Source organism: Hyla sarda, chromosome 4 (assembly GCF_029499605.1).
Source record: "Hyla sarda isolate aHylSar1 chromosome 4, aHylSar1.hap1, whole genome shotgun sequence".
Classification (NCBI taxonomy): domain Eukaryota; kingdom Metazoa; phylum Chordata; class Amphibia; order Anura; family Hylidae; genus Hyla; species Hyla sarda.
This window is the reverse complement of record NC_079192.1, coordinates 215,979,095-215,994,395: the sequence shown is the minus strand read 5'-3', so window position 1 is coordinate 215,994,395 and position 15,301 is coordinate 215,979,095. Positions and strand designations below refer to the sequence as shown.

The 15,301-nt window shown below is 42.9% G+C and overlaps 1 protein-coding gene and 1 long non-coding RNA gene across 5 annotated transcripts in view; one reads left to right on the top strand and one right to left on the bottom strand.

Annotated features, from left to right (window-relative positions):
• The window catches only part of RELN (reelin), a 1,155,521-nt gene extending 1,147,264 nt beyond the window's left edge, over window positions 1-8,257 (top strand). The window contains exon 64 of the mRNA XM_056573506.1: window positions 6,898-8,257. Coding sequence (XP_056429481.1) covers window positions 6,898-6,994 — 97 coding nt within the window. The 3' untranslated portion in view covers window positions 6,995-8,257. The remainder of the gene's footprint in view (window positions 1-6,897) is intronic.
• The window catches only part of LOC130368970 (uncharacterized), a 98,742-nt gene that overhangs the window by 34,417 nt on the left and 49,024 nt on the right, over window positions 1-15,301 (bottom strand). For 3 of the 4 annotated variants that reach the window (XR_008892619.1, XR_008892622.1, XR_008892620.1), the window contains exons 3-5: window positions 13,583-13,673; window positions 292-401; window positions 44-183 (exon numbers count right to left, since the gene is read on the bottom strand). This is a non-coding gene — a long non-coding RNA (uncharacterized LOC130368970). The remainder of the gene's footprint in view (window positions 1-43; window positions 184-291; window positions 402-13,582; window positions 13,674-15,301) is intronic. The other variant, XR_008892621.1, reaches the window with a different exon arrangement.

Genomic DNA, 15,301 nt, shown 5'->3' with positions numbered 1-15,301 from the left:
GAAAAAAATTTATGGTGTCTAAATGTGTAATAAAGCAACTTACTAATATAGTGTTATTATCAAACGTGTGCAGATCTTCCATTTCAGCTGTGCTTTCCCTTTCCTGGTAGTGCAGGATCTCCTTGTAAACTGTGACCTGTCATTGTCACAGCATCTGATAGCAGTGAGCTTCGTCCCCATCCCCTAGTGTCAGCACATACGTATAGAAGACAAAAGTAGAACAAGAGGTGCGCAAGCATGTGCTGTAATAGTTGGATATATTGAGAGGAACTTGAATTGTAGTTTGCTTACCTTCTAGATGTTGTGCTCTGTCCACAACACCAAAGATTATCTTGAACAGAGTAAGGTTTCTTAACTGAAGGCAGCTGGCATCTGCCCATATCCTGGTAGTGAGGAAGATGCTGAGGAGGAAAATCAAATTGCTCAAATAAAAAGATTCTGCGGCACTTACCTGTGCATGTAGGATTATGATTAACTGATAGCAATGGACACCAAACAATAAATGAATAACTTGCACATGAGGGCCTGAAGAAGAGGGGGTGCTGTCCCCTCAAAACGCGTTGTCCGTTCCTTTGTGGCATTAAACCATTTTATTATTCATTGTTTTGGTGTCCATTACTTTAGCTAATGGTATTCTTACATCAGGGGTGTGGGGAAAAAAAAAACTACTTGTCCAAGGGACTAAAGCGGAACACAATCTACTTGTCCCTCAAGAAAATCCACTTCTCCTGGTAGATAAAATAATTTCAACCAAAATAGTATGTAAATAAGGTCTTTATTAGTTTGTGCACTTTCATTTTTTCCTCCTCATCCTAGAATAGCCATAACTCTTATTTTTCCATCTACAGACCCATATAAGTCTGTTTTTTGCTGGGCCAATTATACTTTGTAATGACACTTTTCATTTTTCCATAACTTATGTTCTGAAACAAAAAAAATTATTTGTGAGGTGAAATTGAAAAAAAAAAAGCAAATTTGGGGTTTTTCTTCACCTTATGGTCAAACTTACATATTATTTTGATACTTTAGGTCGGCCTGATTACACCAATACCAAATTTGTTTAGTTTCTGTCATGTTTTAATAATTAATTTAAAAAAAAAAAATTTTGATAAAAAAAAAAATCCCTGACCCTTATAATATTTTTACTTTTCCATATACTCGACTGTATGAGGGCTAATTTTTTGGCCTGAAATATGCTGTTTGTATAGGTACCATTTTGGTATTGATCGGACTTTTTTTACTTCATTACTTCCCTCCCGCTAGACCACCAGGGATGGTTAAAAGATCCCTTTAGACACCGCTGTCAACTTGAAATCAGCTGGTGGTAGCTGAGCATGGAGTGGGCTCGAGTCAGAAGCCCGCTCCATACACCCTGAGTGCTGGTGTGAGGTGCAGACTTGCGTCCCATGCAAGTCTGCATCTGCTCCTGCACCTCACACCGCAAAAAAATAAAAAAGGGGGCTACATCTATGAAAAATTCACCTGCCCGGAACTACATGGCGATAGGATTTCCACATCCCTGTACATGCAAGGGTGAGCACTGCGAAAGCATTCTTTTATTTTAGCGAGTTAATTTTATTACTCAGCACCTGATGTCAGCACAGGACCAGTGAGGAATGAGTGGGTTGGTTTTACGGCTCATTAGCTTTATGCCTCATTAGATAAAGCAGTCAAGAGCTCTATTCCCAGTCACATCCGTCTCCAGATATAGCTGTCATCAAGCTTGGGAGTCTTTTCTCTTTCTAACCCGTTAAACTCTTGTAAAAGCAGAGAACAGAATCGGTTGCCTATGAAAAAACATACAAAGTTGCATAACTATACAACTGCAACTAATTAAATAATAATTTTGTAGTGCCAGGGCCCTCCTTAAGGCAATTATTGCAACAACACACTTTTTGTGTAGCCCTTTGCTGCAGAGATAGGTGTAGAACTGCATTTGGTAGGTTTCCATGCATGAGCTGCATATTTCTGGTCCTGACACATTACTTTAAATCAGACCTTTCATAGGCTACTCCAGAACTCTAACTTTCACTTATCTTACTCAGATGTAAACTTGCCCCTATATGTACCTTCATATAGCCTTTGTTAACAAAGCTACTGTCTGCTCACACTTCCAGTTTTGCTGGTGGACAGGGCTGGGGTCAGATGCAGATCATTTTCTTCTGTGTCTGACAGCTCCCAAGCTAATGTACAATGTCTGCAACTGTCAGACATGATGAAAGTGCTGAGATAAGCCAAGCAGGGAGTATGATGTGCTCTAGGGGGCTATAGCTACTACACAGAGAGTGACGTCACCACTATTTATAAAGCAGAGCTGGTGGACTGAAACCATGACCACCAGTTGTCAACAAGAGGGTAGATAAGAGGAGAGCTCTACAGAACCAGGCCAGTTTGCTAAATGAAGCAAATTGCAAACATGTTTATGCTGTCGTGCTGTACACATAGATACATGGTTTAAGTGGAACTGACAGTAGGGTCACCCATATTAATCTGAATGCACAGGTATGTAGTGCTGGTGATCCCCTTTAAAGTGCCTTTTACCTGGTTCAGATTCGTTCAGGAATTTTTTCCTCGTTGCTGGTATGCTAATGTTTAGTTCTGCTCAATAGAGGCTGGCTCCTGTGCTTTTAAAAGATGTTTCCTTTTCCCTGAGCCCCATTCTTTCATCCCCAATCATGAATATGCAGGAGATCGTCACTCTCACGTCAGGGGTGGGGTGGGAGTAGGGGGAGAGATAGGGACACAGGAGATGGTAAAAAACTGCTTGCTAAAAGCAGGAGTCTGCCTTTATTGCACAGAACTAAAAGTTAGCATACCAGCAATGAGGAAGATATCCAGGTCCGCCATCAGGTGGGTACAACAGATAGCCCTATAAGGGGCCTGGACCCCCAGGAGGCCTAGCCGGTTCCGGCAAATTATTATTATTTTTTTTCAGTGTCAGTGAGTGTTTGTCACTCACTGACCTCTGAGGCCACACATTACACACTGACTGACTGTACACTGTACAGTTTGTCATTTGGTCACTGCAGCGGCACAGCATGTACTTGCAGTGGCACACCACGTAACTCTGGGGCCAGCAGTTGCTATCACTTTAAGACTGCTGCAGTGGTTGCTGGGAGGTTTGTCCCCTGCGCTCTGCACGCTGATGCCAGCACATAAGTTCACGAAACCACTGTAGTGCTGTTACCGGGTCCGGAAGAGGAGGCCAATGGTGGGGTGCAGCGGTCTGCCGGCTACAGAGGGGAGCAGCAGAAGGATGGAAGAGCCTGCCCTGAGGAGGACAGTGGATGGTGGCACAGAGGTTATGGTGGGGCCTGGGGGGCAAGGGCTGAGGCCTACAACTATACGGGGGGCAATAATTATCAGCAGAGAGGGGTCTACAACAACTATATGGGGGCAAGTTGCCGCCATATAGTTTTTGTATTTATTTATTTTTTTTGGCACAAGTTGACCCCATATAGTTTTAGGCCCCTTCTTTGAGAGGGGGTAACTTGAACTTGGGAACCTACCCAAACTATATGGGGCCCCCATATAGTTTGGGTTGGCCCCTCTGTTAATATTATTATGCAACTATTAACAGAGGGGCCTACCCAAACAATATGAAACAATACCAGTGACTAAAATATAGCTTATATTGCATAACCCCTGAAGGACACAAATGTGCGCCCTGCAACCGCTTCCGCAGTTTGAAGCACGCTCAGGAGCTGAGCGGGCTTCGTACTTGGTGGGTCCTGGCTGCTATCAACAGCCAAGACCGATGGCTAATGCTGGACATTGCTGATGGGGCCGATGTTCGTCATTAATCTTTAAAAGAAATCTGTCACCAGTGTCAACTGCACTAACCTGTCAGTACCGTGCAGGGAATCTCTGGTAATCTCCTCTGTTAACTTCAGCTCCGGCCGAGCTTGGAGCACGGGCGGAGCTTAGTGATGTCACCACTGCTGTTCTCTAGCAGCAGGATCCAGCAGAGGTGATGTCACTAAGCTCCACCCTTGCTCCAAGCTGCTGCTTCTCTCTGCTGGCTCCCGCTGCTGGAGAACAGCAGCGGTGACGTCACTAAGCTCCACCCGTGAACCAAGCCAGGCCGGAGCTGAAGTTAACGGAGGAGAATACCGGAGATCCCCTGCACTGAACAGGGCAAGGTAAGTACCATTGTCATCAGTGTCCCCTGCACTACCTGTTGGTATCGACAGGTTGGTGCAGGTGACGCTGCGATCAAAGTTGATCACGACATCTAAATGTGGGAAATTATGGAGCGCTAATAACACTAATCAATGCTGTGCCATGGCAGGCTTCTATGGCACAGCATTGTTCAGTGTATGCAATCATAAAGTCACATGTAATAGTCTCCTATGGGAACTAAAAAATAGTGAAAAAAAATTTGTGAAACAAAGTTCATAACTGTGATAAGCCCCTTCCCTAATAAAAGTGTGAATCACCCTCCTATCCCCTTTTTGTAATACAATTATATAAATAAACATAGATATAGTTGCGTGCATAAATGTCCAGAATTACAAATATTTGGCCACTTCATATACCATAAAAAAATAAAAAGTGATCAAAAAGTCCCATCAAAATTGTACCAATAAAATTACAGATACGAGCAGACCTGGGGAGGCGGAAGTTTTGGTCACAGCTATGGGTCGGGTCACCGGCGGATCCGTTACACATGATCCTACCCTTAAGGTGTTTTTTGGTCAAGTGTGCTAGGGGAAGATTGCTAAGGTAGATTAAGAAAGGTAGTGTAGTTAGTGTTAGTGTAGGGTCCTGCGCAAAAGAGTCTACCTTGTCGTGGTGGCAGGCTTCATATTCTTTGGTCAAAAAATAATTTCTTCACTGTAATCACTGATGAAGGTTTTACTGTCTTTGTAGTTCTAAAAAAAAATGAAATAAAAATTGGGGGTGGGTCCTAGGGGCGGAGTTGGCATGTACCCTATGGGGTGGGGGGGGTCTACTCCTTGAGCTGTGTAAGGGGCCCCAAAATTTATGATGGTAGCCCTGAAGATATCTCAAGAATCCCTGGATGTATCAGAACAAGGTAATAAAGAGTTTTAAAGGGGATGAACCACACTATATATCTGTATATTTAGGTAAGTGCGGGTGATTCCCTTTAAGGTGATGGGGATACCCCTTTAACTTCAACATGTAGATAATTGGATCTTCTCTTTGCCAGTGTTTTGGTCCAGTGTAAAATTTGTGTTTCAATCAAAAATGGCAGGTTGTCCGTAACTGTAATTGTCAGTTTCAGCCAAGATTACCTTATTTTAGTGTGGTGTAGTGGTTTGAAGGAATTTTATTAAGATGTACTGTAAACTGAAAATCTGCTTGCTACCATTATAATAAGTATTTGAATAAAGAATTAAAAAAATTCTGCATCTTATAATCCAAATGCAAGGGGTGAACATTAAGATGAAGCACATAGTGGAACAGCAGAGCAGATTGCTTGGATCCCCACTGTTTGAGCCTGCCATTTGCATTTTCAGATAAATTAGGTTTTTTATTGTTACGTTATTGTTTTTTATTGTTAAAAATATAATATCCATATTATATATTTAATGCTGTGTGAATAGTTTCTGACACATACTGTATCTATTTAGTACTTTATGTTGTAAATTAAGTCCTAATACAGTTTAAAAGTGATATACATAAAAAAAGTATCATATATAAAGGCCTAATGGCCCTGATTTACTAAGTGTGGAGTGTAGTTTTCTAAGCTTTCCCTACATTTTGCACTTTTCCCTAAATTTTCCTTTTTTTTTTCTGATCTGTGGGGTTTTTCTCAGCTCAAATCCACTACATTTCATTAAATACATTTATTAGGTTTGAAACAAGGTGTGAGAAGATAATTACATGTGTACAAACAGATATTTAAGGGCTATGGACACCTTGAAAAAGCTTTTTCTGGTCTTGCTTTGCTTTGTACCAGAAATATTTTCTGTAAGGCCCAGATTTATCAAACTGTGTGTGAGAAAAAATAGAGGGATTTTCCCACAGCAGCCAATCAAAGCTCAGCTAAAGAACTCCGGTAAAGTGAAAGCTGATCTGTGATTGGCTGCTATGGGAAAATAACTTCATTTTTTCCTCTCACACAGTTTGATAAATCTGGGCCAAGTTATCTTTATAAAAAAGATGTTGCTCAGTTTCACTTTTTGCAGCCTCTACAATTTGCTATGAGGTCTTAAAGGAGTTCTCCAACTGAAATCTTTTATCCCCCGCTGTGCCCGGGCTGTAAAACTATACATAATAAACTTTCACTTACCTGCCTACAATCCCCAGTTGTTCCGATATCGCCGCCCGTGCTCCGGTCCCTGTCAGCTTCCTCTTCCTGCGGGTCGGTGACTTCACTCTGCGCTCAGCCTATCAGCGGCCGCGATGGGACATTGCTGCGGCCGCTGATAGGCTGAGCGCAGAGTGAAGTCACCGACCCGCAGGAAGTGGAAGAGACCGGGACCGGAGAACGGGAAGGCGATATCGGAACAACGGGGGATCGTATGCAGGTAAGTAAAAGTTTATTATGTATAGTTTTACAGCCCAGGCATAGCAGGGGTTAAAAGTTTTAGCATAGAGAACTCCTTTAATCTTCCCTCCATAGTTTCTCTGCCCCCTGTTCACAGGCTTAGCTGATGTGTTGCCCCCTGCTGCTTTCCCTAACAGTGAGAGACCAAAAAGTTTGTCTGAGGTTTATCCTATCTTTCTATGAGTAAAAGATAAATGGTAGAACATTTTCAGTGAAGGCTATTTAGAAAGTTGCTTCATTTCTTTGGCTTTTCAAATCACACTGCCCCAAAAATCAAACATTTTTAAACATAATTTATTTAGCAGGGCGGTTTGCACTGTGCTTGGTTACACTTTCTTCTGCACTATTTAATTATCTCATGTTATGTATTCTTTTTGCAGCACTCGCAAACAAAATTACATGATGAATTTTTCACGGCAACATGGGCTCAGGCATTTCTACAACAGACGAAAGAGGGCTGTGAGACGCTACCCATAAAGAAGTGAAAATATGTAAAAATCCTGCAATCATGTGAAGTGTTTGCTTTTCATTGTGTCCAATCAAAACACTGCGTCAAGACTCAAAACATTCCTGCAGTTGGCTTAAATAACTAAGAACCTCCTTTAAGACTGACCATACTCCACTTTTCGCACTGTGAACTAATGAGAAGTAACTTATTTTCTCATAAGTAAATGTTATAATGTTGATGTGTTTGTGAAAGTATGTGTTCTTTGTACCTGTTTAATTGGCTGTATTTCAGTTAAGTAATATAATTTGCTTAACATGAAATGATCATTAAGCACAACAAGACTTGTTGGAACATATGAAAAAGATCAATATTTACAGTATTTAACAAAATGTTGCCACTTAGATATAAAGTGCACTGTATTTCTTTCATCTATGTATCATATTTTATAAAACTAAATTATCATATTTTTGTCGTCTATGTACTCTCCTTAAACATGATTTGCTGGCATCTGTCACATCAAAATCAGTACAATGTTCCATGTCCCAATGAATGTAAGTTGTTATTAAACCTTACAACGTACCTACAGGTGTATAGTATATAGAATTTTCCATCACAAATCTGGTCAAAAGGTATAGCTGGAATGTTAATAAGAATATGGAATTGTCATTCAGAAAGTTTAACCTATAAGAATTGTGAATGCATCCTTAACAGATGCCTCAATATTCTATTATTGGCAGTGATAGTGTTTTCTTCTTAGTTTTGAACGCCAATAAACCCAACAGTAACTGCATAGTGGTGTCTGTGGCATAATAGAGTGATTTGTAGCCTGTGGATGTTTTCTTTGTTTTCCATTTGTAATATGTCCCTACTGCAGTTTTATGTATCCTCTGCTAATATAACTACCACCTTAAACAGTAACATGGCTGCGTTCATTATCTACCATACACAATAATCAAAATGTTACCATTTTTATGTCCAAATAAAGATACTAACCATCTTAAAATGGCTGTTAAAGGCTGGGTATGCCATACCAGTGACATAGTCTAGTTGTTTGTGTTTCTGATCTGTATGTCAATTTTATAACATGTTCTCAATAATCACAAAACCACCCTGAAAAATACAAACTTATAAAAAACATTTGCAGATTTTAAATACAGTTGCAATGGTTACTATGTGCCCTGTTGTTTTGTTCTACTTAATTTGTATATACCGTGACCCTTTAAGCATATTGATAGAAAATATAATTCTCTGTTCTGTTAATGGTAATACAGAAATAAAATGTTTTAAATGTTTGTTTCTTTAAAATTGTTTACAGAATGTAGCCCTTCTGCACTCTTTTGGGCCAAGTAGTGTATGGAGTATGCCCTTCCTCTGCCTTTCTGTGTGACTCTCATTAACCTGTTCAGGACCCTTGACGTACACGTACATCATGACGCCCTGGTACTTAAGGACCCATGACATGCGCGTATGTCATGGAGAATTCCGGTTCACCACCGTGCACCGTGCGGGGATCGGACCAGGATGCCTGCTGAAATCATTCAGCAGGCATCCCGTGCAAACGCCCAGGGGGGGTCATTAGACCCCCCCCCCCCCCATGTCGGCGATCACAGAAAACTGCAAGCGAATTCACACTTGTGAATCGTGCGATTCCAGTGATGCTGGTCACTGGTGACCCGCTGACCCAGAGATACAAGGTGATCGGGGGTGTAGGATACACTGCCAATCACCTCCTGCATCTATGGGGAGGTGGCGATTTCATCACCCCCCCCCCCCCCCAGGATCGCTGCTATTGGCTGGACGATCCAAGCCAATAGCAGCCGGCAGGGGAGGGGTTAAAGGAGAACTACGGGATTGAAAAATGTATCCCCTATCCTAAGGATAGGGGATACGTTTCAGATCGCGGGGGGTCCGATCGCTGGGGCCCCCCATGATCTCCCGTACGGGGTCCCGGCTCTCTGCATAGAGATCGCGTGTCAACCACCGCACGAGGCGGCAGCTGACACGCGCCCTCCATTTACTTCTATGGGAGAGCCGAAGCGCTGCCTTCGGCAATTTCCAGCTCTCCCATAGCAGTGTATGGAGGGGGCGTGTCGGCCGCTGCTTCGTGCGGTGGTCAACTCGCCCTCTCTAACCAGAGAGCCGGGGCCCCGTACGGGAGATCGCAGGGGGCCCCAGCGGTCGGACCCCCCGCGATCTGAAACTTATCCCCTATCGTTAGGATAGGGGATACATTTTTCCATCCCGTAGTTCTCCTTTAATGTCAGCCTCCTGCAGCTCCCGCGGCTGGCTGGGTTCAGTCAGCGGTCAGAGCTGCTGGAGGAAGCCAGGGACCCCCCTCTGCCGAGATCAGAGCCCCCACAGAAGACAAGAAGCCCCCCATAGATCAGGGAAAGCATACAGCCCAGGGAAAGGTAGGGTAAAAAGTAAAAAAAAAAAAATTTCCCCCCCTGACCCCCTAATAGATCCCCAAGGGTCCGCCGCAATTTTTCTGCATGATCCGGGCCCTATTAGGGGTTCAGGGCGCTGCACTTGGCCCCCATTTTTTTTTGGCTGCAGCGCTTTTCTTGCCTCCGACTCCAAATCTGCCAGTGAGGACGATGAAGATCCTACATTCCTGTGTTCTTCATCGTCCTCCTCATCATCTAGTACTGATGATGAGTCCCCTGTAAGGCGGCGGAGACGCCGCCAAGCGAGGCCACGCACCCCCCCATAAAAGTGGCCCAGTGGCTGGCACTGGTACAAGCGACAATGCCGCTGGTACTAGGAGTCCAACCCCCCAGACAAGTTTACCGGAGCCCCCTTCTGGTGAACGTGTCTGGAGACCCCCAGAGGGTTATCAGCCACGGGTTCCGAAGTTTGTTGGCGACTCCAAAATCCGGATTGACAATTCTGGATTCACTGAAATTGACTATTTCAGTAATTTTTTCAGTGACAGTTTTGTTAATCTGATGGTGGAGCAGACGAATCTGTACGCCCATCAGTTCATCGCCCACCACCCTGATTCTTTTTTGGCCACGTCCAATGAATGGTACGCCATTGATGCAGCAGAGATGAGGACATTTTGGGGCCTCTTGCTGCATATGGGCCTGGTCAAAAAGCCTAGTGTCAGGCAGTACTGAAGTGGGGACATCCTATACAAGACCCCGCTTTACAGTATGGTCATGACATGGAAGCGGTTCGAGCCATTCGGAAATGCCTTCATTATGCAGATAATGAAGCTTGTCCACCCCGAAGTGATCCCACCTATGACCGGCTTTACAAACTGAGGCCGGTCATCAATCACTTAGGGGCCAAATTTTTGGAGGCCTACGTACCGCTCAGGGAGCTCTCGGTCGATGAGTCTCTTATCAGTTTTAAGGGGAGACTCATCTCCCGCCAGTATATTCCCTCGAAGCGGGCGCGGTATGGCGTGAAGCTCTATAAACTTTGTGAGAGTACCTCCGGGTACACTCTCAAGTTTAGAGTGTATGAGGGACGAGATTCCCGTATTGAAGCCCCAGATTGTTCCCCCACTCTGTGTGTTAGCGGGAAAATCGTTTGGGGCCTTATGCACCCATTGCTGGATAAGGGTTACCACGTGTACGTGGACTTGGTAAAAAATAAGGATAAGAGGCATGTCCTTATGCTGACCACTATTCATGGCAACGGCAGCTCACCTGTCCCTGTGCGAGGTACCACAACACCGCTCCTCAAGCCCGATTGTATTCTGGACTACAATAGGTATATGGGGGGAGTTGATCTTTCTGATCAAGTCCGCAAGCCATACATGGCCATGCACAAAACACGGGTATGGTACAAAAAAGTTGCGGTCTGCATGGTACAGGTTGCCATGTACAACGCTTTTGTACTGTCCCAGCACGCTGGCAACACAGGTACATTCCTCCAGTTCCAAGAAGATGTCCTGAAGGTCCTGATCTTTGCTGACCGGGAAAGGAGCAGGCCGGAGTTCCGAAGGAACTGGAGTTATAGGTGCCAGGATCGTCCCAGGCCAACACTTTCCAGGTGAAGTCCCCCACACTGGAAAGAAGGGACGAACCCAGAAAAGATGCAGTGTGTGTAACAGGAGGGGGATACTGAAGGATACCACCATTCAATGTGACAATTGCCCCGATCATCCGGGCCTCTGGATTGCTTCGGGGAGTATCACACTTCCATGGAGTACTAAATTTTCCCTTCTCATTTTAATTTTCCATAATTTGACCCCAATGTACCAAGTGCAGAGTACATTCCAAGTTTTAACCCCATAAACCACTAAATTGCCCAAAATAATGTTTCATCTAAAAAAAAAAAAAGAAAAATGATAAGACCTCTGGGGGTATTTTTTCAAAAAAATGGGTCACTGGGTCACTTTATGTTGCCTCAAATGCGCAGCGCTCTCTCTACACCTGAGCTGGTTGCACATTTGAGGCAACAGGTTAGGGACGGCCACACACATCACATTCCCAGAATGATCATTCAGAGCATAGGGTTTGGGGTGGGCATATTTTTTAGTTTTGGCTATGCTTTGGGTCATCATTCTGGGAACATAATCTGTTTTATAATTTTATGTCCCACTGTACCCCTTGTTAGTAATTAGTGTACCCCATCTAATGCCCCTTGAGGGGGGGTCCCACTGTTCTGGCTCTATAGGAGAAAGCTAAAGCTCAAGGACCCTGACTGATCTCCGGCACCTCTGAGACCGGTGTGCATGCTGTTTACACCCAGACATGAGGTATGTCCTTACTCCAAAGAAATGTATTTACAAACTTACGGTGACATTTTCTCCTTTTACCACTTGTGAAAATGAAAAATTTGGGGTAACCCCAGCATTTTAGTGTAAAAAAATCAAATTTTTTATTTTCACATCCCACTTCATGAATATTTATCAAACACCTGTGGGGGGGTTAAGGCTCACTGTACCCCTTGTTATGTTCCTTGAGGGGTGTAGTTTCCAAAATAGTATGCCATGTGTTTTTTTTTCTGTCCTGGCACCATAGGGGCTTCCTAAATGCAATATGCCCCCCCCATTTCAGCAAAATTTGCAATTGTGACTCCTTTTCTTCTGAGCATTGTAGTGCGCCAGCAGAGCACTTGATGTCCACACATGGGGTATTTCCATACTCAGAAGAGATGGGGTTACAAATTTTGGGGGCATTTTCTCCCATTACCCTTTATAAAAATTGTAAATTTGGGGGAAAAATAGCATTTTAGTGAAAAAAAAAATCATTTACACATCCAACTTTAACGAAAAGTCGTGAAACACCTGTGGGGTGTTAAGGCTCACTGTACCCCTTGTTACGTTCCTTGAGGGGTGTAGTTTCCAAACTAGTATGCCATTTGTTTTTGTTTTTTGCTGTCTAGCACCATAGGGGCTTCCTAAATGGGACATGCCCCCCAAAACCATTTCAGCAAAAATTGCTTTGCAAAAGCCAAATGTGACTCCTTCTCTTCTGAGCATTGTAGTTCGCCAGCAGTGCACTTGACCTCCACATATGTGGTGTTTCCATACTCAGAAGAGATGGAGTTACAAATTTTGGGGGGCATTTTCTCCTATTACCCCTTGTAAAAATTCAAAATTTGGGAGAAAACTAGCATTTTAGTGGGGAAAAAAATAATAATTTACACATCCAACTTTAACAAAAAGTCGTGAAACACCTATGGGGTGTTAAGGCTCACTGGACCCCTTGTTACGTGCCTTGAGGGGTGTAGATTCCAAAATAGTATGCCATGTGTTTTTCTTTTTTTGCTGTTCTGGCACCATAGGGGCTTCCTAAATGGGACATTCCCCCCAAAAACCATTTCAGAAAAACTCACTCTCCAAAAATCCCACTGTCGCTCCTTCCCTTCTGAGCTCTCTACTGTGCCTGCCGAACACTTGACATACACATATGAGGTATTTCCTTACTCGAGAGAAATTGGGTTACACATTTTAGGAAGATTTCTCTCCTTTTACCCCTTGCGAAAATTCAAAAACTTGGTCTACAAGAACATGCCAGTGTAAAAAATGAAGATTTTGAATTTTCTCCTTCAATTTGCTGCTATTCTTGTGAAACACCTAAAGGGTTAACAAACCTTTTGAATGTCATTTTGAATACTTTGAGGGGTGCAGTTTTTATAATGGGGTAATTTGTGGGGTATTTCTAATATGAAGGCCCTTCAAATCCACTTCAAAACAGAACTGGTCCCTGAAAAATTTAGATTTTGAAAATTTTGTGAAAAATTGGAAAATTGCTGCTATACTTTGAAGCCCTCTTCCATAAGTAAAAACATGTCAACTTTATGATGCAATCTGATTGTTTCCTTCGTTTTCAAACTTTTAAGTGATCACAGGAAGGCACAAATGTATTTGCTATGATTTGTTTAAAGTCTTGTCTCTCCAATGAAATGGTACAGACAAAACAAAGATAAAGGCTTGAAATTACTAGGGCTACAAGTTGATCTTTTTTGGGAGCATTGTTGCTGTAGCATAGACAGAATATGACCAGAGCTATTAAAGAAGAACTACTATGTCTTATCATGCTTCTTACTGGTTTAGAATCAGACGTGGTACAAGTGTTTGGCCTAATAGGGTGTTATGATGCCATGTGAGGACAAGCCAAAATAAAAAAAATTACAGGTCCGGTGATTGTATGCCTTACCTCTCTTTTGGTAGTTGATCCTTAAAGCGTTATTCCCATTGTGGATCCCACCTTTTAAGATTGAGGGCCCCCCACAGAGATGGTCTGAAAGCTGAAAACAACAAAGGCAACTGTTTTACTCAGTTTATATTACTCCTATAGAAGTTAATGACAGATGTGCAAACAGCAAGCTTTGCTGTTCCATAACTTTTGAGTTACAGGGTAGCTTGCGGTGCAGTGCAGTTTGTGCAACTCCTATTAACCTTAATGGGCAATATGGAAACTGTGTAAAATAACTTAACTGGCTGCTTTTGGTTTCCCAACCAACTGATGGATGCAAGTGGGCTGGAGGGATTGGGGATTGTCAAACTCCAAAAAGGTGCAGGGACATTTATGGCACATCTTGTGGGTATGTCATAAATGTAGAGGTGGTAATATCCCCTTAAAGTAGGGTCACACATAGCATATTCGCAGCTTATTCATGCTGCGGGAATCCGCTACACAGCAGGAAATACGCTACGTATTCTCCTATAAGTAGACACACAGGCCTACCCTGTGTGTGCAGTAAGGTCTGGAGACAGGCCAGCATGCTTACATGACTGTGATGTGCTGGTCCGCCTCCAAACCAAACAGTGCGCATGAAACAGTGGAACAAAAAAATAAAATCACCAGAATGGCCAGCAAAATACATTTTAACTTATTTCTGTCTTTAAATGCAATCCATTTAAAATAACAGTAAAATCCATTTAACTTGTATTTTACCACAAACGTGTCATATGAAATGGGTAAACCTGTGACTGACTTTACAGTGCTGATGATTATAGAAACTACCCAACTTGCTGTATGTCAAGTTCTTATTTTCAGAAGGTGGTACACCTATTATGCTTTTATGTATGGCAGCAATTTCTTTTCAAATTCAAAAAGAAATTTATTGATAAACAAGAAAACACAGCCATACAAAATGGGCGATAACAGATGCATACAAAAGAAGGGTCCAGTGGCCAGGGATGGCAGCAATTTCTAATGGTAAACATACAACAGAGGCAGCAGATGCAGCTGCGATGGAGCCTATGATATGATGGTGCCAAGCTCAGACTAACAATTGAGGAGGTAGCAGCCAAAGAGTAATGCAGCTGTCTTCTACAAAAAGGGAAAAAGGTACAATGGTAACAAGCTTTTGGCCAAACAGTTTTCTTGAAGAAATCAAGGCAATAAATTTTGCATACTAGTTTTTCAACCCAAAAAAAAAAAACAATAGTGTCTCTAGTGCAGCATCAATGTAATGTGTTAGTGATACTCAGTTTGTATATATAGAACATTGATAAGTGAATCAAATGTGCAGGGCTGCCATCAGAAATTTCGGGGCCCCTCACACAGCTCAATGTCCCAGCACTTATCCCCTATCCAAGGATACGGGATAAGTTATCGATCGCAGGGGGGTGTAAGTTATTTTTCACCAGACTACTCCTTTAACAGAGGGGCCCACCCACACTGTATGGAAGCAACTATTAACAGAGGGGCCTACCCAAACTATATAGGTGGCTCCATATAGTTTGGGTAGGCCCCTCTGTTAATAGTTGCCCCCATAGGTGTAGCTATGTGAACCAGTCCTCAAAAGCACAGGGGAGGAAGAAAAGGAAAGACTAGTGAAGGTAGGATCCAATAGATAGTCTTTATTATGTAAAAATAGGTATATATAGCCAATCACCTAGCAGGGCCCTTGCTAAAGGTGAATGGTAT